At 51.6% G+C, this 23695-nt stretch overlaps 1 protein-coding gene across 6 annotated transcripts in view; it reads left to right on the top strand.

Moving 5' to 3' along the window:
• FLNB (filamin B) overlaps positions 1–18983 on the top strand; it is a 133244-nt gene extending 114261 nt beyond the window's left edge. For 3 of the 6 annotated variants that reach the window (XM_023620203.2, XM_023620202.2, XM_023620201.2), the window contains 8 exons: positions 2149–2415; positions 3037–3174; positions 4215–4330; positions 7831–7963; positions 10632–10808; positions 15043–15261; positions 16129–16332; positions 17310–18983. In XM_023620203.2, the coding sequence (XP_023475971.2) occupies positions 2149–2415; positions 3037–3174; positions 4215–4330; positions 7831–7963; positions 10632–10808; positions 15043–15261; positions 16129–16332; positions 17310–17497 (1442 nt within the window). In that variant the 3' untranslated portion in view covers positions 17498–18983. Of the gene's footprint in view, positions 1–1313; positions 1380–2148; positions 2416–3036; positions 3175–4214; positions 4331–7830; positions 7964–10631; positions 10809–15042; positions 15262–16128; positions 16333–17309 lie in introns of those variants that run through there. The other 3 variants (XR_011426839.1, XR_011426838.1, XM_070237281.1) reach the window with 3 other exon arrangements.
• The last annotated feature ends 4712 nt before the right edge of the window (positions 18984–23695 follow it).

Genomic DNA, 23695 nt, shown 5'->3' with positions numbered 1-23695 from the left:
GGCCATGAATTGTTCCCCACGGGGCCAAATGAGCCAATAATGGCCTCAGCCTGTCTGAAATGAGGCCCAGGTTCTTTTTATAAAGAATCCTCCCAAAGATGAGTCGCCGTGTGAGCGAGGGTTTGGAGGCTCCTCTGCCCAGATGCTGGCGTGTGCTATGGAGTTGTAAATTCTGTGGAGACGGAAAATCTAGATAGTCTTCAGATAAAGCTCAGGTTGTGATCTGGAGAGAAGCTGTTCTTCCTTCACTGCATCTCCCGTCTTTCCTAATATGTCGCATATCTATTGACTCAGCCTTCTCGGCAATACGTGATGAGTTCTTCCTGTGTAGACACGACGCTGGTCACGTGTGAATGTGGTAAAAGCCTCGTTATTATAGTGTCTGGGCAGAATCACTTGAAAAGAGCTGTATTGATGGTAATCGTAAAAAGTTTATGTGCTGAAAAATGAGAGAAGCAAGGGTCCTCATATCCCACCATCCAGGAAGATTGTGGTTCACATTGGAGGCACAGAGCTGGACCCTGGATGCTTCCATCCTGTCCTTATGGACACATGGGCCCACTTTCAGATCACACTGATGCACTTTTCACTCATTGTGTTGTGGGCATCTTTCAACATCAAAAAATATACTTCCACCTCATCTTTTTAATGACTACACAAGATTCCATTTCATGTCGAGATGCACCATCCTTCATTGCATTTTCTCGTGTCCTGTACTCTTTTCCATCCCTTGACTCCTATAATCGGTGCTTTGTGACATTCGCCACCGTGTGCTCAGGCTGTCATCACACTGACGGATGCCCAGGAGTGGGATTGCGGGGCCAGTACTTCTCAGGTGCTGCTACACCTTGGCAGACTGCCCTCCAGAAATTGAACTGGTGCCCATTTCTCCACGTCCTCACCAGCACTGGGCACTGTCTTTTGTTCTCACTTTGACCAATCTGATGGGAAAATATCCAGTTTTCAGGTCCATGTCTCTGGTCACTAGTGACATGGACTGCGTTTTCATTTGTTTCCCATTTCTCATTTTGGGAATTTTCTGTTCTGTTCCCTTTGCTCCTCTGTCTCTTACCTTTGTGCCATGTGGACGGTTACCCTTTCTCTTAAGTCTCCTCTGGCTCTTGACTCCTTTTTACTCTTTCAGTTTCTTGGTACCAGATGACTGTGGGTGAGAGTCACTTGTCCCCTCAGAACCTAAATGATCTTCTCTCATGGTTAGAATGGAGGATGGCTCACCAGCTTCCAGACGTCCTCAGGACCCAGGCCATGTGGGGTGACCCTCTCCTCAACCCGCTTCTTTTCTCTGTCCTCAGGGCTCACAGTCATGAGCTCAGCCCAGATCCTGTAGGGCTGGTGGGTGCAGTTTCATGTGGCTCTAGGTGATGGCCTTACTCGGTCACCCAGCATGCGGTGCACCTGTCTCCACTATGTTAGTGCAGGCACGGTCGTTGGCATGGCACAAGCACCTCTGGTGGAGCAGATGTGGTCTGCTTCCTGGTGTCAGTGACACGAGGCATCGCTTTTCTGGAAGCGTGGCCTCTGGTCTTTGGTTTGCTGACAGCTTTGCTCACGCATGGTTTCCCCTTTGCTATTGGGACCAACATGTGTTCACCTTTTTCTCTAAATGCTTTTTGTCTCATTGCCCAAAAGAAGTGCCAAGGCTTCCTGACAGTAAGGAATCACGGCTCTCACACTTTCCACCCTTCCCTGCCTGTGGAAAAGAGCCCCTATATGCATGACGGATGGCCGCATGTCACCTTTGGCTTGGAAACATCTGAGCCCTCATAGTTTTTATTTACGTACTCTATCAGCTCAGGCTCTGGTTTGAAACTGCTGTCTAGAATTAACTCAGTTCTAGCCAGGAAGGCTATAAAAGTGCTTGGTGGGGCGAGAAGTGTCAGTGCCCCTAGAATGTTCTCTGCACTGGGTGGCTGGCAGGGACCTGCTCTCTCCATGCTGGCCACAGCCCCCCAGGGGTTTGAGGGAGACAGGAGGGCAGGCACGCAGCCTGAATGGGAGGAAGCCTGAGCACCCCCACCCCAGGCTGCACCACCTTGCCCTCTGCTGCTTGCCCTGCATGTCCTGCTCTGCCTCCAGCCCTCACCCTAACCCTCCTCTCTTTCTCCCAACCACCTGTCCCCTTTTCAGAAATCGACAGCAGTGACATGTCAGCCCACGTCACCAGCCCCTCTGGCCGCGTGACCGAGGCCGAGATTGTGCCCGTGGGGAAGAACTCTCACTGTGTCCGGTTCGTGCCCCAGGAGATGGGGGTTCACACAGTCAGCGTCAAGTACCGTGGCCAGCACGTAACCGGCAGCCCCTTCCAGTTCACTGTGGGGCCGCTCGGCGAGGGGGGTGCCCACAAGGTCCGGGCAGGAGGCCCCGGCCTGGAGAGAGGAGAAGCAGGAGTCCCAGGTGAGCATCTGGGCAGGCTTTGCACTTGAAGAGCAAGAGCCTGGTGGTGTGAGCACCCTGCACTGCCCTGTTCTCAAAGGAAGGCTTTGTATGTTTGATTCTGATTGGCGGTATTGAGGAGTGTTCTTTAAAACAAGGTTTCTGTGGCTAAATATGTTTGGAAATTGCTTGCTTACCCAAAGCTAAACAAGTTTCTTACTGAGGGACTTCTCAGAGCCTGTAATTTATTGGTGTGCGTGTGAGTCTAAGAGAGGAACAGAATAATAAAACTGTTTCCAGAGCATCTTGCAGGGCTATCATTCTGTGGAACATGCTAGAATTCTACGAAACTGATTGTGAAAGTCCCTGCCAGTAGTGGTTGCTGGTGGGAAGATCTGTGGAGACAAAACTGAACATTCTCGTTTTTTTCTGGGTTGGTTTGGATGTATTCAAAAGATGCCTGATTTCCCATGAACTTAGTGTAGTCCTGGATGGTGCCTAGGAAATATCAGTGATGTCCTTGGTTGGGTTCTGCTCAAGGTTAGAGGAGGAGACAAGGGTGGCAACAAATGTAACCCAGCACTAAGGTGTCAGCAAGAACAGGGTCCTATAGCTCACTAACCAGGTGATTCTTTATCTCAGCTGAGTTCAGTATCTGGACCCGGGAAGCAGGCGCCGGGGGCCTCTCCATCGCTGTTGAGGGCCCCAGTAAGGCCGAGATTACATTCGATGACCATAAAAATGGATCATGCGGTGTGTCTTACATTGCCCAGGAGCCTGGTATGTACTCAAGGGCCAGCTGAGGACATCTTCCTTGTTTGTGGGTGGTTGGGTTGTAAGGAACAGAAACCCACAAGCCAGCTCAAGGAAGAGAGGAATTTATCCACATGGGCACATGGGAGTGCCTCCTAGAAATTCAATTGCAGGAGATCCAGCCGGGCCTCAAAGGGGCTAGGAATTCTCATTCTCCTTGTCCTTCTCTGTTGGCCTCTCTGCTTCATGCTTTCATTCATCTGCTTCATTCTTTCCACCGATCAGCCTCGCTCTGCCCACCCTCGGCCACTGGCTGGTGTGACTGCCCTAGGAGACTGGCCTCTGGGCTCTGAGCTCTGAGCAGGGGTTCTTAACCCTTTGTGTGCCGCGGATCCTTTTGGCATCTGGTGAAGCCTATGGGGACTGTTCTCGGTATTATATTTTTAAACACATAAAATAAAATATATCAGATTATAAAAGAAGTCAATCGTATTAAAATATTGTCATCAAAATCTTTTTAAAGGAACAAATAAGAAACATAGCAACATATACACATCTTCATTAATTCATTAAATCATAAGATTTGGTGACAGCGTATTAACTACCTTCATTTCAAAGTAGCGATGAGTGTAAATGATATGTCCAGGCATATGTAAAACTGTAAAGTGATATAAAAATATCTGATTTTTGTTGGTGACAAAGTCACAAGCCTTAATGTGCTGTCGTTTCTTGTCAACATTTCTAAAGAAAGGAAATGCTAAATTTCAGTTAGAGGTTAGTGAAAATAAAGATGTAAATTTTTCCAAGTTTCATGGGTCTCCTGAGTGCTATACAGGACGTTGGGGGACCCTGTGGGCCCAGGTTAAGGATCCCTGCCCTTGCCTGACTAAGGAAGTCATATTGGCCCAGCCTGAGCCAGGTGGCCCACTCTGGACCAATCAGCCATGGCCAGAGAGGAGGGCAGGGTCTCTCGGGAGGCATCTTAGCCTTAGGGAAAGAATCAAGAGGCCTCTCTGGAACCACCTTTCCGGAATCTCTGAAATGATGGGTCTTTCCTGTCCCTACAGGTAACTACGAGGTGTCTATCAAGTTCAACGATGAGCACATCCCTGAAAGTCCCTACCTGGTACCCGTCATCGCGCCCTCCGACGATGCCCGCCGCCTCACTGTTATGAGCCTTCAGGTGAGACGCAAGGAAGCATCCATCTCCTTGGCCACAGGCCGACCAGTGAGACCCTGGACTCCTGAGGCCGCTTCAATCCCCGCCACATCTTGACCACAGATGTTGCCAATTAGAGGGGAGCTTTCCCGGGGCAGAGTCGCCTCCCCACACATTTAGGACAGGAGACAGTTGGGGCGAGCAAAACAGCCACAGTCAACAAAACACCTCAACGTTTGGGGACAAGTTTGTTTCTTAAATATTTATTCAAGAGAAACAAAAGAGGCCTGTTAATAATCGGTTAAAGGGTGAAGAAGGCTTTCAAAACAAAACAAACACAAACTCCCAGTCTGATGGTGTTCAGCCTGCTATTGTTGGCTTCCTTTTCCTCAAGAAGATCAATTGCAATTTATTTTATTATGATGGTTTATTTATAATAAGTGTGCAAGGCACTATGTTAAGAACTTTATCAGTGTTACCTCATTAAATTCTTGCAGTAGCTCGGTGAGTAGCTTTCTCTTGACTGCATTTTAAAGATGGAAAAACTGAGGTACAGAGAAGGTACAGAGGTACAGAGAAGTTATGGCTTCTGGAAACTGGCTGATATGAGGCAGAGTGAGGTCTCTGGCTCCAGAACCTGTGCCCCTAACGGCAGCCTCCTTAATCCCCAGCCTGGCATTATGCAAGTGGGAACATAGTCTAACCTATTGGGATGCCAGCAAATGCAACTTTTCACCCTGTCTTAAACAGGTCACTTAATTCAAGGTTGCATGGGAGCCTTCAGCCAAAATAAGAACCACTGGGGATGCTTCTGGGTCTTCACTCAGGACACTGAAAAATAATCGGGTGTCTGAATGAGGAGTAGCAATTCAGTTTTGGCATAACTCCAGAATCCCAAAATATGATTTCTGGCTAAAGGAATTTCTAAATAGCCTTCAAACTGCCCCCATTTCTTGAGAATATTGGGTTGATTAAAACCCAGTCTTGGGGGCCAGCCCCACGGCCAAGTGGTTTAGTTTGCACACTCTGCTCCAGTGGCCCAGGGTTCGCTGGTTCGGATCCTGGGTGCAGACCTACGCACTGCTCATCAGGCCATGCTGTGGTGGCATCCCACATAGGAGAACTAGAAAGACCTACAACTAGGATAGACAACTATGTACGGGGAGGGGGAAAAAAGGAGGAAAATTGGCAACAGATGTTAGCTCATGGCCTATCTTCCTCACCAAAAAGCATTAAAAAAAAAAACAACAAAAATAATCCAGTCTCGTCTCTCAGATTGGTGATATCATTGGATCTAGTTCCATACACTGGGTTTACATTTAAGATTCTAACCTTACCGGGGGGAATTGGGACTGCTCATTGCCCAAAACACCAGGGAGCCCAGACAGAACCCACACCAGAATCATGGTCCACAGATTGAAGAGGCCTCACCAGGAGAGTACCACGGGTTCTGACTGCTCACTGTGGTGTAGATGTTTTTCTTGTGTTTCATTTAAAGGCTTCTTAACAGAAGTTCTTTTGTGGCCGACTTAACTAAAACCTACAGAGGGAGATAAGCCAGCATTTGTTGAGGGCAAAGAGCTGCCCTTGTGCATCTCGAAGATTTCTTTCGGATCTTCCGAGGCTTTTATCTCCCTCTTGAGGATTTAGTGGCAAGTGGCTTCAGGTAATGTAAGCGTTTCTGTCGCAAAGGACCTGCTTTGGAGAAGCTGCCTCCAGAGAACTTTTCTGTCAAGTCCTCTCCTCACAGTTGGGTTGTAAATATTTATTTGCATAAGTATGCAGCAAGCTGTGGATCCATCCAGCTTTTGTAACCAGCTGCTCCAGCAGGAGAGATGTGTGTGTCAGCTTCGTCTCCCGTTCTTCCCGGGTCACTTGATGCCGAGTGATACGTAAATTATTTATCGGAGATTTCCTGGAGGCCGGCACGGCCGCATCTGGTGCTGGTTAGGAAAGAGAGGCCTGTATTGTTTTGTCTTGCTTTTGAGACTTTTTAGAAAATTGGAGTCGGCTGGCATTTTGTGGAGGAGGGGGCAGTGGGATGGGGGTGAGCTGGTGATCAAAGACGCCTTAATTTTGTGTTCAGTCCTCTCTCCTGGGTCTGTACCCTCTAGGGCAGCGCAGTCTAATGGAACGTTCTGCAGTGGTGGAAATGTCCCACATCTCCAGTGTGCGGTATGGGAGCCACTGGCCCCATGCGGCTGTGGAGCACTTGCAATGTGACTGGCATAACTACAGAACTGAATTGTTGATTTTGTTTCATTTTAATTGATTTCAATTTAAATATTCATAGCCGCATGTGGCTAGTGACTACTGGATCAGGCGGCACAGCTTGAGTGCCTCGCTCCTGAGATGGGGGCCCTAGAGCAGCAGCCTCAGCGGCGCCTCGGAACTTATTAGAATCCTAGAACCCCCAGCCCCATCCCAGACCTGCTGGATCAGAATCTGCATTTTTACAAGACCCCCAGATGCTTCGATTGCACGTTAAATGCGAGCCCTGCTGCTTTCGAGTTCTCATCTGAAGAGTGACTGTCCAACCAAATTTACATCAAAACTGCTGACTTGTAAAATTTTGCTGCTCAGGATTGGCCAATCTTAAAATCTCTTGAGCATCTAAATTTCTAATCCCCTCCTCCCGGAAGAGGCTATAGTTACCAAGACAAAGCAGGGGGAACGAGGCTGATCCAGTGAAGAACGAAAGCCATATATATCTTTGTTGCTTTTTGGGGGTCCAGACAGCGTCTAAATGCATAGTAATATTTAACAATCAGCTGACGTTCTCGAGCCTCTCTGTGTATGGACGAGGCCCTGTGCTGAGTGCAGAGAATGCATAGCTTCATTGCCTCCTCCCGGCAGCTCTCGGAGGTAGATTCGTTTATTATGCCCGTTTTACAGATGAAGAGACTGAAACTCCAAGAGATTAACTCGATTATATAGCTCGGAAATGGTAGTAACCTCAGGTCCTGCTGATTCTTGGCCATGTGCACTCCTGCCTCCCTTGCTGTGTAGCCCTTTACAAGTTTATTAAAAGTTCTCTCCATGCCTATCCTTGAGATAAAAAAATAGCAGCAATAGAAAACTTTGTTCGTGCTAGTGGGTACATGGTTTTGTCAACTGCTGGGCTTCTCCTAAAAGTTGGGGCCCTTTTTTTTTTTTTTTTTTAAGTCTGGAAGATGCTGGGTTTTCTGGCCTGTACAGCTGTCCCTAGGATGACTGTTTAGGATACAGTTAGAACTAGAGTCCTGTTGACTGGGATGACTCAGGTCTCCAAACCCAGTAACCATCTCTTCCATCCTGAATCCAGATGGTGTGGGTATAAGACCCTGCAGACATGTGTCTCTGCTTGCTTGTATTTAAGAAATGTAGAATGACCGCCATGCTCTTCTGTTGTCAGATTCTATATGGATAAACATGCTGGGCCTATTTGCATGAGAACTGTCTTCCAGAGTCCCGGGTCGGGTCAGTCTGTGCCACTGAGCGGGGATGCCAAGGGCTATAACCTGTCTAATGTATTAAATCCTCAGGAATCGGGATTAAAAGTTAACCAGCCAGCCTCCTTTGCTATAAGGTTGAATGGGGCAAAAGGCAAGATTGATGCAAAGGTGCACAGCCCCTCGGGAGCCGTGGAGGAGTGCCACGTGTCTGAGCTGGAGCCAGGTGAGCAGGAGGCCGGGCGAGGGTCCCAGCGCCTCCCCAGGAACGTTTCTGCACACGAAGGCCAGCGAGCCTTCAGATTCCCTCTGTGTGGTTGCCAGACATTGTTTATAAATCAGGGTGTAAACGTTTGCCAGGCACAGGAAGACACTTTGGGATTGAACACCCCCACCCCCCCACACATACTTTATTGTCTCTTGTTTTTCAGATTCCTCTTACATTACATTCATTGTGATTTTCTTTCATATTGTAACAAAACCATACAGATTTTTACTGTGTTGTTGACCTTATGACATGGATAAGTACACTTTGATCTCACTTTACTCGGGAAAGGTCAATTGATGTTCATCTGTAAGTTTAAACTTAAGGAGAATCTGGGTCTCCGGTACTCTTAAAGCATAAGGTTTTCCTGCCTGCTGCCTTGATGTATGGAATTCTCTGATGTCAGCCAACTTCAGTGACGCATTTTGCCAGTGAACAGAGATTGATTTAGTCTCAGAGATTTGGCAGGAAGGTAAGGCTGAGGAGGACATCATTCCTGCCGTCAAAGAGGAGCTCAGAGCTGAGTGAGGACCTGCTCCAAAACCTGCAGGACACTGGTGAGGAGCCCAGGTGATCACCAGTACCACAGGCGACTAAGAACCAAATGATGAAGATGGTCAGGGCAGGAGAGAAAAGTGATTCCTGCCTTAGCAAGGTCAGGAGGGCTTCTCAGAGGAGGTGACATTGAACGTGGGCTCTGATGCGTAAGGAAGAGCCCTGTGATCACCACCCTTATTAGGCAGTTGCTGTGTGCCCTGCTCTGTGTCCAGGGTGGAAATCAAGACGTGGGTCAGCATTTAGATGTCTTTCTCCCCTGGGCAGAAAAGGAGAGGGCAGTGGTGAGCCTCAGAAGGAACAAATGTTGGGATGGGTACCCTGATCAGATCTTGGTTTAAGTCTGACCACATCATAGAGAATGTATTGGAACATCTGAAAGGTAGAGTGGTGAGCTGATGCTCCCAGAGTGGTCCATTTGAGAAAATAATGTTAACCAGCAGGATTGGAAATGGGGAAGAGGGACCTGAGGCCAGAGAACTCTACCACTTGGTGACCAGTTGGCCATAGCGGATGGAAGTGAATTCATAAAGGTTACATGTAGCTTGGTGTTTGGGTAGAAAGATGATGACACAGTTAGCAAAACTAGGGACAACTGGCCATGAGTGGGCAAGGGCTGGTCAAGGTCTTATACAATGTAATGTTTTCTTTTGGGAGGAGTTTTGAAGTGTCCCCCAGATATCCAAATGGGGATGTTTAATAGAGGTCTACAGCATTGGGATTTAGCAAACTAGTGAGGTTTGGCGTCCTCAGTTGCAGATGGTATTTGAAGCCCAATGGTGTCTGAGACCACCAGCATGTCACAGGATGCTTTTGGTTGGAAATTACAGAACACCCAACTCAAGCCAACTCATGATAAGAGAGTCTGCTAATTCACATAACTGGAAAGTTCCAGATCTAAGGTGGGCTTCAGCAACAATCTAAATTCTGCCATTCAGCTGTGTCCTCCAAGACCCCAGATATCTTGCTTTCTCCTGCTTTGTGGGCCTCATTCTGAGACTGGCCTTCCTCTTGGTGGCAAGATGGCTGCAGCAGCACCAGACTTCCCATCTTCACACCACATCAATCAAAAGAGACAACTTCTGAAGATTCTTTCTCAAACATCTAAGATGTTCCTTTCCCAGACATCTCCAGCAAACCTCCCCTCCTATCTCACTGAACACACATGCCCATTCCTGAGTCACTTCCTGTGGCTAAATGCCATGTGCTAATTGACTTAGGCTTGGGGAAAGAGGGATTTTCCCTAATTAGCTTGAACCAATCAAGGACTATACCTGGATGTGGGGGTGGGGTCAACTTCCCCTAAAGCACATTGACTTTAAGACAGGAGGGGTGGGTACCCAGCCAGGGACTTTTGGGGGAAGTGATGTTGAAGGATATGGGGTGGGCAACTCCATGGAGATATTCACCTCTGGAGAGTTCTAGAGGAGAAAGAGAAGAGGGTTTGGGTGGGGCTTTGCAGAACAAAAATTCTGAGGTGGGTGAAGGGTACAAGGAGCCAGGGAGTGGCTAAGAGACTGACTGGAGAGGGAGGAGGAGGACAGGCCGTCTGCATCCCAGGGGCCAGCGCTCTAAGGAGGAAGGGTGGTCAGGTGTGCGATGGTGACTGTTGTAGGTGTCCATGTCGGTTAACGTTGTCTTGCCATGTGCTGTGACCCACATACACTGTGAACAATCTGGCTGGTGCCCTGTAGGGCAGTTGCTGGCTGGGAGCTTCATGAAGGAGCATTAACCCCAGTTGGAACCATTTCTTTCCCCTTCAAGTGGCCAAGTGGAGAAACCTTATGAGAAGTGAGCTTTTCTAAAGGAGGTGTTCTTCCGAGGCGGAGGCCACAGAGGATTCAACATCGAATTTGAGATTTGGATGCATTTCCCAAAGGGCTGACTAGGGACACACAAATAGGACCATTTAGTTTTGAAATCCAACATACTGGGTGCCAGGCTTCCAGTCAAACTGTTGCATATTAATGATTTAAAGTTGGCCATCTCAGGTCGGCCTCCCATCCTTGTCCCCGCCTAACTCAGTGGCGTCCATGTGCCCGGTCTTACCCTGTGTCTTTGCTCGTTCTCCTAGATAAATATGCCGTTCGCTTCATCCCCCACGAGAATGGCGTCCACATGATCGACGTCAAGTTCAACGGGAGCCACGTGGTTGGAAGCCCTTTCAAAGTGCGCGTCGGGGAGCCAGGACAAGCGGGGAACCCCGCCCTGGTGTCCGCCTATGGCGCAGGACTTGAGGGGGGCACCACAGGTAACCCACGACCTCCGCCTCGCATCCTGACTGAGCCGGCTCCGGGGGATCTGCAGTAACACACACTTTGGGGTCTCTCGCTCTCCAGAGTCGTTTTGGGAGAGGTGGTTTAACCCGCGATAAATCCAGAGTGAGGGCTTGGTGGCCGTGTCATCACAGGTCATGGCTGTTGTGCTGCAGCTGTCTTCCTTTGACAAGTCCCTTGACTTTAAGGCTGGGACGCTCTCTCTCTGTCTTAGGAAATATGGCACAGCATCATTTGTTCTGAGGGTTTCTTTGCCTGCACGGAATTCAGGATGCATGTAATGGGCCTCCTGGGGGAGGTCCCCTACCCGTCAGCAGCTTTAGTGGGCCCCGGGCTCCCAGAAACACGTTGACTCGGCAGTGAGACCTGTCACGGCCTGTCTCCTTCTTTTATTCTCTGATCCTAATGGAGGAGAAAGGACTGGAACAAAGAATTCTGAAGCTTTTTGGCCGCATTACATTATTTTTAATCTTTGCCCCAGATGGGAGGTATTTGATTGTGGGAAATACGGGCAGCAAGGATGTACAAAGTGACGCCCGCTCCATCTCCTCGCTTCTCCTTCCTCCCTCTATCGAGGTCCCGGAGGAAACACTGCTAACAGTTCAGGGGACGGCCTTCAGACTGCCTTTCTCTGTCGGTCTTCGTTCTTGGTCCCTTGGTTGCTTAGCTAGTTGGTTCATTAGAAAGGTAGAAACATAGTTTTGCTTTTATTTTACGGAAATAATCTCAGTGCGCATACTGTTGTACAACTTGCTTTTTTCACTTAAAGAACTTCCCATGTCAGAACATACAGATCTACCCCCTTTTTGATGGCTGCATTCATATTCACACCGCGAGCCTAGAGGTGGGTCTCGGGTGGGGTCTGGCATCACTGTTACAGAGAGTGCCAGGGTGGGCAGCTTGTCCCGTCCGCAGGTGTGGACTCACTGGGACACAGTTTGTATTTGGTGTTACTTTGGACTGCCTGAGAAGAGCAGCCTGGTCCCAATTTCTAGAGTCCCTTCTGTGTGCACATTCCACTCTTGGTGCCCCTGCTGGAGGGAGTGTGACAGTGCAGACCTGCCTCCTCGGGGGCCAGGGGGTGAGTGGCTGAGGTTGCCTGACATCAGCCCTGGGAGCAAGTGTCCCCTGAGTGACAGGCTGGCCTGCACCCCGGGATTCTGGCCAAAGCAGTGGCCTCCGCAAAACCACCCACAGGGATGGCGTGAGTGCTGTGGACTCCCCAGGCCCATCCAGTCTGGCTACACGCTGAATTCCAGGCCAGGAAAAGGCACGGTATCGTTTCAGCCTAGGCGATGTCCATTTTACGGATGAGGAAAGTGAGCTCAGAAAGGTTGAGTCGCTCCCCAGGTTTACTTAGCTGGGAGGGAGCAGAACCAGGCATCAGTCCAGGTCCACAGCTTCAAAGCCTATGCCCTTAATCCAAGTTGTGCTCCCTCCCTTAGTGGCTGGCTCACCCAGAGGCAGTGACTGCACCCCCGGCCTGCTTGCTTTAGAGGGTGTCCTAAACCAGGACCCTGTCCTCTCAGCTGCCCTGGCATGGTTCCCAGGCAGTAGTACAGGCATTTGGTCCCTGGCAAGCCACCCACCATCGAAGCCCAGGTGGGGTCCTCCTGGCACTTGGAGCCACAGCAGGCCTTGGTCCGGGCCCCACAGCAGCCACTGAGGTCTCCCGCAGCTACCAACAGCCGCCTCCCCCTCCTGCTGGGTCACACCTGCCGTGCCTGGGCCTCTCATGCTTCCTCTTGGCAGTTCACATGCCTTCTCGAGAGCTCAGGTTTCAGGCTGTGCTTTGCAAGTGCCGAGTGCTGCTGAGAGAAGGAGCTGGTCTTGCAAGGAGACTCCCAGCCAGGAGGGAGAGGTACAGAGCACGCCTGTTTGAAACCCTGTGTAAATATTGCTCTTGTCAATGGGAAGGCGTCTTGTTTTTCTAGCCCTCCCGCTCCCAAGCCTTTTCCCAAATAGCCATCCCAAGATTACACAGCTGCAGTGTGCCTGGAATGAAAAGGTGTCTGTGCTCGGCTGCCAGAGGGCCTGGCATCCTGACCTTCGGGACAAAGCAAACTTCCCCGTGTTTTTATGGGTGGGCTCACTGTGTCTCTTGGCTTGAGCTGTAAATGGCCCATTCTGCAGGTTTTGGAGCAGGGGAATGTGGAGAATTTGGGGTGGGGCTCTGCTGCAGAAGAGTTGAGAAGTAGGGAGCGAGACCAGGGAGTGCCAGACCCTCTGGATTGGAAGAGCAATGTGCCTGATGAAATGCTCCAGGAGGCGTCCTTCCCTCCCTTTATCCCTCGCGCCCCTTTAAGATGGAGTAGGGCCCCACTAAACATGCGTTGAACTCACAGGAACTGAGCTGTACATACGTGGGGTGTGGGGGAGACCGCCATGCCCACAGATGTGTGGGTATCACATTGGTTCTAGCTGGAGGCAGTGGTGAGAGGGATCTGGCGCATGCATTTTCTTTCTCATCTTCTCTCGGACAAGTGTGTTAGCTCCAAGTTGGACAGACTTTTGTTTACATCCCAGTTCTACCATTCACCAGCTGTGTGACTTGGGGCAAGTTATTTGACCTCACTGAGCCTCCACTTTCTTCCTAGAAAATGGGGATAATAAGGGAGCCCACCCATAGGTTGTTCCGGGTGGCTCTTGTCCTATGATTCCTCATTTTCCTTTTCCCACCTCCCCTTCCCTGCCTTTCCAGGCCCTCACAGTGAGGATGAACGGGTTTTCCTCAGGAATGGAGCAGCTGGTTAAAAGGGTAGGGCTTCTTTCCACGGCAGCCAGGTCTCTTCACCTTCCCTTTAAAAATACCTTTCCTTATCGTCGCCTCGTGGCTACTTCCTGGAAATGCTGCCCCTGTGCTGTTGGCCACCCCCTCCCTTCCCCGCACAGCCTCACCCTGGCAGCTGCTGCATGAGGGGCTTCTTGGCTACACTGTTTAGATACAAGATTGAGATAGTGGGGGGCCCTGGGGCAGGAGCCTCAGGAGCTTCCAGAAACAGCTGAGTTGTGTTTGGGGGTTGCACGATAGCAGCTCCTTTGTTTTATTGGTAACCAGAACAATAATTCTTTCTCTGGCCTAGGAGCTATAATTAAACCAAGAGAGTTCCCAGCTGGGGCAGAGTCCAGGGCTCTGGAAAAAGCACAGGAACGCATAGGGATGCTATGCCAGGGACGCCCCATAGAGGGCACTGTAGCGGGGATGCACTGGTGTCTGGCCACCCAAGCAGCCCTCGGTGACCACTTCATCCTCCTCTGGAATGGACAGGGGCCTGCGGGAGTGGGGGCTCTGACAGGAGGGCCACCATGGTCATCATATTACTAGCTTTCCTTTCATCACAAGGCAGGATATCTGTACAGGAGGCTCTCATGGGCCAGGCAAGAGGTAGGGTGTCTCGGGGCTGTAGTTGGGACGTCTGAGGCAGCCCCACTGTCCATCCAGTGGCCAAGAGATAGGCCTGGGCTCTAGGACCATGCAGACTTGTTCAGATCCCAGCTCTGCCGCTTTCTTGTTTGTAGCACTGACCAGCGAGTTCCCGACCCTCCCGAGCCTCAGTTTCATTTGTCAGACAGGAATCACAGCATGTAAGCGATGCTTAGCACAGGAGTCTGAGTGGTGCTCTGTTAGCAGGAGCTGCTGTTTGGTCCTGTTCTTGTTGGCAGAGTGGGGGTTGCTGGCAGATCCAAGCAGCTGCCCCAGTCTCCATTCCTGTCTGGGGTGAGGAGCCTGAGGAGGAAGGAGGTGATGCTGGGCCTCCTCAGCTTCTCCAGGTCCACCCGGAGGAGAAAGGAAAGGTCAGAGGGGCCCACGCTTCCCCCAGCCCCCTGGAGGCAGAGCTGGCCCCAGACGGCTGAAGCAGCACTTCAAGCTCACAAGACAGCTCGGACTTCTCGCCCTCGGCCACGGCTCGTGCCCAGAGGAGGGAACAGAGTGTCCGGGTGGTTGGTGCTTGTGGGCGAAATGTCAGCCACACTCCTGCCTCAGCCTTGGAAAGGGTGTTACCACCCTCCAGGGTCTGAGGTTTCCTGTGCCAGGAGCTCAGGCTGCTATTAGTGGGTTCCCACACCACCAAGGCGACCCCTCTGTGAGGGATCCTGGGTGTGCCCCCCACCCACTGCTTCCGTGCCCCCAGGAAAGCTCCCCAAACCACACCCCCTCATCTCTCCAAACCATCAACATGATATTTGTCCCCTCTTCCTTTCTCACAGGTATCCAGTCTGAATTTTTCATCAACACCACCCGAGCAGGGCCAGGGACATTATCTGTCACCATTGAAGGCCCCTCCAAGGTTAAAATGGATTGCCAGGAAACCCCAGAAGGGTACAAAGTCATGTACACCCCCATGGCCCCTGGAAACTACCTGATTGGCGTCAAATATGGTGGGCCTAACCACATCGTGGGCAGTCCTTTCAAGGCCAAGGTGACAGGTAACAAACCCAAACACCTTTGAAGTTATTCTGAGCCCCTGTGGAGCTGGTCTTGTCAGATTGTCAGCAGAGCTATTCCATCGTAGAAACTGTGGATGATTTTAGCATTTTAGCAGATGTGAATCTGCTTTAAATCTTGAATGTAAAGAAAGGGTAGGACCTGTCAGAGGGGAGCGCATGTTCAAAACTTGCAAAATATGGGGCCGGCCCCGTGGTGCAGCAGTTAAGTTCACACGTTCTGCTTTGGCGGCCCGGGGTTTGCCGGTTCAGATCCCGGGTGCGGACATGGCACCGCTTGGCAAGCCATGCTGTGGTAGGCGTCCCACATATAAAGTAGAGGAAGATGGCCACGGATGTTAGCTCAGGGCTGGTCTTCCTTGGCAAAAAGGAGGAGAATTGGCAGCAGATGTTAGCTCAGGGCTAATCTACCTCCAAAAAAAAAAAATATATCAAAACTTGCAAAATAAGTGAGTGGAGCGGGAGTGTGGAAGCTGAGAAAACGTGTTAGGTGGCTATCTGTCTCTAACAGAAAAGAGGAAATGTTTACATATTTGAAATCTTACATATTTGTTTAGATCAGGGCCTGAAAAATTTCCTGATTTCTAGCTTTCACTTTTAAAATAATGAAAAGATTTTATCAAATTTACAAAAATGTGCCTCTCCAGAACACTGGAAGTATACCAAACAGAACAAAACACTTCACAGCCCACCACCCAAGGTAATCACCATCAATATTCTGGTGAATTCCTTACACATGGCTCTTTCTGCTTCCTCTTCTGTTATATAAGCAATATAGGTTCATTGCAGAAAAGTTAGGAAATTCAGATAGGGCCGTTCACGCCTGCCTCCCTCCCTTCTGTGTCCCAGGCCAGCGTCTGGTCAGCCCCGGCTCGGCCAATGAGACCTCATCCATCCTGGTGGAGTCGGTGACCAGGTCCTCGACAGAGACCTGCTATAGTGCCATCCCCAAGGCATCCTCGGACGCCAGCAAGGTGACCTCCAAGGGGGCAGGGCTCTCGAAGGCCTTCGTGGGCCAGAAGAGCTCCTTCCTGGTGGACTGCAGCAAAGCCGGTAGGCGGCCTGGCCCTGCCCGGGGGTCGGGGCGGGGGCCGGCCTGCGCCTCGGTACACTTCCATCTTCCCTGCTCAGGTCCAGCAGTGCCCACCCACCCACGTAACCCAACTACTTGCAAGTAACCTTTTCGTTACCCTTTTCTCCTGCACTTAATGTTTTTAAATGCTTTTCCTCTCTTTTGCCTCTTGATTCTTTCAAATGACCTCAAGGTAGATAGGAAAAGTGACGGTGTATCCGTTATAGATGAGCAAACTTTGTCAGTAACCTGGCCTCTTCTCTGCCACTTACTGTTCTAACTGCAGTTTGAATTTGGGTGTTTATTTGGGTGTCAGTGGTTATTGCCAAGGTTCTGGCATCTGGCACTTCTGGGATGGAAACTGGGCTCCATCTCTTTTCTTCTTTTCTTCTTTTCTTCCTTCCTTCCTTCCTTCCTTCCTTCCTGTTTGCGTGCCCGCCTTCATTCATCAAGATTATTAGCCATGTGACCTTAGGAAGGTTACTAAATCTCTTTAACGTTAGTTTCCTCTCCTCTAAAATGGAACAATAATAGTACCTTCCTTAAGGTTCTTGTGAGAATCAGTGAGATCAGAATGGGCAACACTTACAAAGCCCTTACTCTGTGCTAAAGGCTTCACGCAAAATAACTCCTCCAAACCTCACAACATGCCCGTGAGGTGGGTGCTAGTGTCATCGTCCGTATACAGATGGGGAAGCTAAGGCAGGGAGAAGTGATGTCCCATGTCCAAGGTCACCCAGCCAGGAAGTGGCAGGGCAGGGATTTGAACCCACACCGTCAGGCTCTGTGAGTCCTGCGCAGAATCGCCGCGCTCTCCCACCTCTCAAAGGTCCCCAGCATCATTGTGGAAGCGCAACAGGCAGGCACTGCTGTCTTTCCTTTGGCTCCCGTATCCCTTCCCTTCCTCTGCCTGCCAGGCAGCATCCTCGCGGAGTAACCACGGTCCTCTGCCTCCCAGGTTCCAACATGCTGCTGATCGGGGTCCACGGGCCCACCACCCCCTGTGAAGAGGTCTCCATGAAGCATGTGGGCAACCAGCAGTACAACGTCACGTACGTCGTCAAGGAGAGAGGGGATTACGTTCTGGCCGTGAAGTGGGGAGAGGAACACATCCCCGGCAGCCCCTTCCACGTGACAGTGCCTTAAAACAGTTCTCCTCAAATCCTGGGAGGAGTTGTGGTGGTTGCTTTTGTTGCTTGTTTGTAACTCGTTTTCTACAAAGTTCTCCAGCCCGTTTGTGGGTCTGAAACCCTATCCCAAAAGCATTGCCGTTCTAAAGTGCCTTCGAAAGGAAGTCCTAGACTTGATGTTTAGGGGCGTGTTGGGGACTCTTAAGAAATGCAGACTCGTTTGATGGGCTGAGAAGATTCCACGTACACTGGGTTCAAAGAGGACCTCTTGGTGGCACAGATCACCCCCTGTACACAGACCAAGAACACAGGCAAGAATGACACTTTTTAAAAATAAAAATAGCTAGCCAATTTGTGAAACAAGAGTCGGGGGAGGGGCAGGGACAAAGAGGAGACCTAGTGGAGGTGGTCATTTAGAAAAGAAGACGGCTGAAAACCAGCTTCCTCCCTTCCAGTGCCCACGTCACATAAGAAACGGTGGGCAGCATTGTTGTGACACTAATTACCACCCCCGCCCCGCTCTGTGGCCCCCTTAGAGCTCTCAAAGGGCCAAGTGTACGTGGTGGCCGACTGGCCAGAAAGGCTCCCCCCTCGTTCTCCTGATGATTTCCCTGCACAGTCGTGGGGTGGCCATCTTGGCAGCCGTATTTTTGCTTTTGTTTTGAAGTCCGTTTCAGTCGCTGGGTCTGAGGAAATGCTGCGGGGGCAGGCAGCCCCCTACTTGCCAAAGATCCCTGTCTTAACCAACACTAGCCCTTGTTTTTAACGCACTCCAGGCGTCTGTCAGCCTGATGAGTCTCACCAGCACGTTCCTCGTGACCACAGGAGGAGCTGCACGTGAGCCGAGGCCGACACTGCACACCCACCCCCGGCCAGCCCCAGGGGCCACTGCTGGAAAATTACAGATGGAAAAGAATGAAACTCCTGCCGACCTTTGGCCTCAGAGTCAAGGAATTTCGGAGGGGGAGGGAAGGACAGCAGCTCATTGGTGGTCCTCTACCACGTGGCAGAAATAGTGAAAGATACATAGCTGACGGTGGCTGTGTTTTTGGCCCTGACCACACGTCATCTGAGGCTATTTGAAAAGCAATCTGCAGGTGCAAAAATGGGGTGTAAGGTGTTTTGCGCGCCATCCTGCAGACCTGCTTTGGAGTAAAGTTAAAGCGTTCAGGGACGCTGCCTGACTGCAGGACCCAGATGTGTGGTGTGGTCTGGGCAGGCAGACCTTTCACATTTGCTGCTTAGTCCTGAGGAAGTGGCCACTGTCACTGAGAGTGTCTCCGTGGATGGGACAGGGGGTGAGGTGGATGACCTTCACCATGGTGTAGCGGCTGGGGGCGAGTGTTGGCAAAAACCCACCTATTAGAAACTGGAGCGGCCCGAAGCCTAATGTGAAAGGACCACAGGCCTTGTAAAGGGGCATGTGGAAGCGAAACTGGAATCAAATGCCGACTGTAAATTGTATCTTATAACTTATTAAATACAATGTTTGCTCCATGAAACTCCCCTGGTGTTCTTGGATGGTGTTGTTTCTGAATAAATGGTTTGACTCTGACTGGCTCTCCCAACCTCTGGCCAAAAGGACGCAGGGAAGCACCTTGTTTCAACAGTGATCTTGCCCTTTTTGCAGGGGGAAGTCTCGCTCCTCTCTGAGCCTTGGTGGGAGTTTATCCAGACCTGCCAGGCCCGAGAGTGGGGGGGGGTGCTGGGAAGGGGGTGTGTGGGCTCCGACACCAACAGCGCCTCTTGGAGAGGTTTGAGGGGCTTGCCCTGCTTAAGAGTCCTGGACGTGAAACCCACCTAGGGGAAGGCTGTGGTTCAAAAATAAGAGAGCGAGAGAGAGAAAGCCTTTTTCCTGATGACAAGGGAAACCCTTGTTTTAGGGAATTTATTCAAGCAAGAAGCTTTGTCACCTGTCACCTCACTACCCTTAGACAGCAGGGCTCCTATTTGGGTTACTTCCCTCCTCCTCTGTGTGCCCCTTTCTGCTAGGGAGAGCTGTTCACCGCAGGCTTAGGCTGCCCTCACCTCCTCTCACCCTCACAGCAGTCCTCTGACACCATTTGACAACAATGACACTAACTCAAGTGCTGCATGGACATGTTTGCAGTCTCAAAGCCCACCTGGGGCAGACCCTGGGTCCCCGCCTTTTTGTCCCCAGAGTGGGAGCTCTCCCTCCCTGGTTTTGTTGCTGTGGGAGCAGGAGCACAGAAGGAAGGGGACCCAGGAGCCCCCAGATAAGGTCCTGGCAGTTGCCATGGTGATGGGAAGTCCCTGCTGGGCCGCCAGCCCTGCATTGGGTGTGAAGGTGGGAGGGAAAGACAGGGAAGGAAGACTGGGTCCTTTTGTGGTTCTTCCTGACACCCAGCTGTTGATCACGCTGGTGATTGTTTACTCTGAGAGGTGCAAGGGCAGTTGGAGGAAAGGAGGCTTTCTCCTGCCCCTCCTGGAGGGAACACCCTTGTCAGTGAGCCTGCACTGTGAGGGACTGTTGTTCCTGGACTCCCAGGAGGTCCGTGGGCTTAGGGGAGTGCGGGCTCTGCAGAGGGACTGGACAGGCCACAGTAGGCTGGGTTTGCACAGGGGCACAACCACTGGTTTCTATACCTCATGGAAGCCTGGCTAGGTTCTGGGGCGGCAGCATTTGCAGGTTAACAGCTGGACGTTGGCATCAGGGCCTCCAGAGCTTACACACTGGCTCAGCCATTCACTGGCAGTGTGGCCTCAGGGAGGTTGCTGCACCACTCAGAGCAAGCCTCCCTGGGGTGGTGTGAGGATCAGGTGAAGCCACTGCTGTCTGTGATCCATGCCCTGCCGGAGGTGATGTGCCCCCTACACGGGCTGCTTGTTAGCACCTGGGGCTGCACCTGGCGGGCCCCTGCCAGTTCCATCGAAGACTTCTCAGGGTGAAATCTGTGCACCTCTCTACTGATCAGTGGCTAGAACCACAGGGCGACTCTTACCTCCACCTGGACTTGCTGCTATGGGAACTGGCTGTTGTTTGTGCAAACATCTTGAAAACTTTGAAGCTTGACACTGCACAGGCCAGGTGCCAGGCTCTTTCTGACTTGCACTGATTGACTTTGCCCTTTTCCTACCAGGAGCTGACCGGACCATCACTCTTTTTAAAAAAAATTTTTTTGATGTGTGAGAAAGACTGGCCCTGAGCTAACATGTGTTGCCAGTCTTCCTTTTTGCTTGAGGAAGATTGGCCCTGAGCTAATATCTGTGTCAGTCTTCCTCTATTTTGTATGTGCGACACCGCCACAGCCTGGCTTGATAAGCGGTGCTAGGTCCACACCTGGGATCCAAACCTCGAGCCACTGGAGCTGAGTGTGAGAACTTAACCACTGCACCACCGGGCCAGCCCCGGACCATCACTCTTTAGCGGCCGATGGAGGTAAGGCAGACAGCACTGCCAGCTGTCCTGCAGGGATCCTCAGCCCACAGGAGGCCCTGCCCCGCTCCAAGCCCAGCTGCCGGGCTCTTCCTCATGAAATTTCCCCCTGGAACCCAGGGAAGCACTCACCAGCAGAGCAGCTGAGAAGGAAACATTTTATTAACATGCCTCTTTGTTTCCAGTGCGCTTATAAACACGTGGGCCCTGGACCACATGTGTAGCCTTAAGACTTCAAAGGGGACTTGAAAGCCACGTTTTCATATGGCTCTGGAGTAAAATGAATTTGATGTAAAATGAGTCGGGCACATAGGGATTTAATTTCCCTTGAAAATTACAAAGGCTTAAAAATTAGAAGAATAAACGTTAATGGCAAAATGAATGCTCCAGCCTCGTCGACCCCTCAAGCTTGTATTTTTAAGATGGGGAAGAAGATCGATCATTTAGGTGCCCTTTGGCCCCAGGGCTGGGCCTGATGGAAGCAGGGTCTAGGAAAGGAAGGGAATCTTTCCAAGTTCCCATCAGCTTGGAGGAGAGGGGGCTCTGTAATCAGAGTGTTGCACTAATGGAAATGCTCTCCTAGAAACACATCTTGTTTAGCTAATTCTTTTTTTCCTCCTCACAATAGCAGATCATAACTCCAAGAGGGAGTGAAAATGTCACATCGCTTGAGGGAAGACTGAATTCGATTTTTTCCCTCTGGCTTTGTCCTAGGGATGCTGCCCAAACACATGGTGGGAGGAATCTTCTGAAACAAAGGGATCCTTTTTGCTTCGTGATAAGGCTTTTGTCTGGGCCCCTGAGCCCACAGGGGACCAGCTCATGTGCTAGGAATTTAGGGTGGCACCACACCCCCTTGTCTCTCCCTCAGGAGTTCCCCAATCAGGCAGGCAGGAGATGGGGAATTTACGAGCCTCACCTGGGGCTCGCATCCAAGGGTGTTTTGTATTTTGAACGTGCTTATCTCCCCAGGACAGAGCTCAAAAGATGAAAGAATCTGCGAGCCCTCATTGCCCACGTTACTCCCTCTGCCGTGTCCACTGCCTTCCCGAGGCACCAGGACGCCTCTCTCTGTGGGCGTGGGCATTCTTAGGGCAAAGCTGAACTCTGGCGGGGTAATCTCAGAGGAGAAAGAAGCCTTGGTGGAGGCACCGAGCCCCGGAAATGCCAGCTTTAGGCCCAGCTACTGGCAGTCAGCGCTAGTAGCAGCAAAATAACCTAGTGTGTGAGAAACACTCAGAAAGCAGCGGGTCAGAGGCCGCAGGTTCACGTCTGGATTCCCATCCCAGCTCTGCTGCTTACCAGCCCAGACACCCCAGGCAATTCCCTTCTCTGTGCCTCAGTGCCCTCACCCATAAAATGGGAAAATAACGGGAAAGGTCCATTCCAAGATTAACCTCGAGAAAGAACCCACAACACATCCATCCCTCAACTGACCTAGGCAAACCCTCCCCCACCCAGAGCTGCTGGGAGAGGGGCTGCCTGAGTGTTGGGGAGACTCAGATCCCCAAGGTGGAGTGGAAGGGGGACCTCAGTGAGGGACGAAGTGGTTTGTAGGGAAGATGTTTGGCATGGTGGCTATAAGTACAGGCCAGAAGGTTCAAATCCTGGCCCTGCCATGACCTCGGGCAGATCACTTACTCTCAGAGAAAACAGTGCCTCTGTTTTCCCTCCAATGTAACGGGGTAGTAGGACCTACCCCATAGAGGGCTCTGAGGGTTAACTGAGGATGCAGTGAAGAGCAGATCACAGCGTCCAGCACCTGGTGAGGGTTTACAATATGACTCTTACCCGTGGAAGCTGCCTCGGATGACCCTTCCCCGCGCAAAGTTTAAATCTAGGAGGGGCTATCTGAAGGACACAAATCAGGCCTGAGTCCTAGGAGAGGCGCTTGTGGTCAGAGCCCCCGGCTGGGGTTTAGGATTGGGGGCCAACAGTGGGAGTGGTAGGGTGGGCCAATGACAGAACTCCCAGCCAGCTGGGCCTTTGGTGGCTGGGGGGTGGGGGGGTGGGGAGTGGCCAGCAAGGTGGGAGGCGAGCCAGGGGTGGCAGGTGCCCTGGGAAGGCCCAGCTCGCATCTCAGCCTCCCCTCACTTCCAGCTTCAGTGCACCCCTTCTCCCTTAGCACAGCCTGGGCCAGAGACAGGCCTGGGGGGCCCCACACCTTCCCGGGGATAGCTGGATGGGCTTTAAGTGAGTTATTTAGAGTAAGAAAGTCATCATACTTTAATGCTAGGCGCTGACTCAGGATTATCCCCAGTTTTTACAGGGGAGTTTGCCAGGGCTCAGAGAGGTTAAGGGACTTGTCCAACGTCACACAGGTAGTAATAATCAAAGCCGTGTTAAAACTCGGGAATTTAGGAAGGGGACCATGAAGCTGCGTGCTGCGTGCTGCATGCAGGGGTCTGGCCGGGGTGGGTGCTGGCCGACACGGGGCCAGATTTGGAAGGCGGCGCTCCTTGTGGGCCGTAAGCTGTCCCCGGGCCCAGTGGGAGGCAGCACTTTGGGGGCACCTATCCACACCCTCCCACTGCCCTCCCCTCCCGGGAGAGCCTTCCACCCCGCAGCGGAGCCCCGGGTCCGCCCGCGCGCCAGGCCTGGCTGTCCGCCACGTGCGGGGAGGCCGGACGCGCAGGCTGTGGTCGCCGCGGTGACCGCCAGGGGTCGCCTTGGACACGCGACCTGCGGCACCGAGGGCAGCCCCTGTGGTCGGAGACGCGAAGTCTCCGAGGCCCCGAGGAAGGGGACGCCCACCGCCGCCCTCGGGCGCTCAGGGCGCCTGGAATTACCAGCCTGGCGCGGGGATAGCGGGGGTGG

The sequence above is a fragment of the Equus caballus genome, chromosome 16 (assembly GCF_041296265.1).
Source record: "Equus caballus isolate H_3958 breed thoroughbred chromosome 16, TB-T2T, whole genome shotgun sequence".
Classification (NCBI taxonomy): domain Eukaryota; kingdom Metazoa; phylum Chordata; class Mammalia; order Perissodactyla; family Equidae; genus Equus; species Equus caballus.
This window is presented reverse-complemented; position numbering and strand designations above follow the sequence as displayed.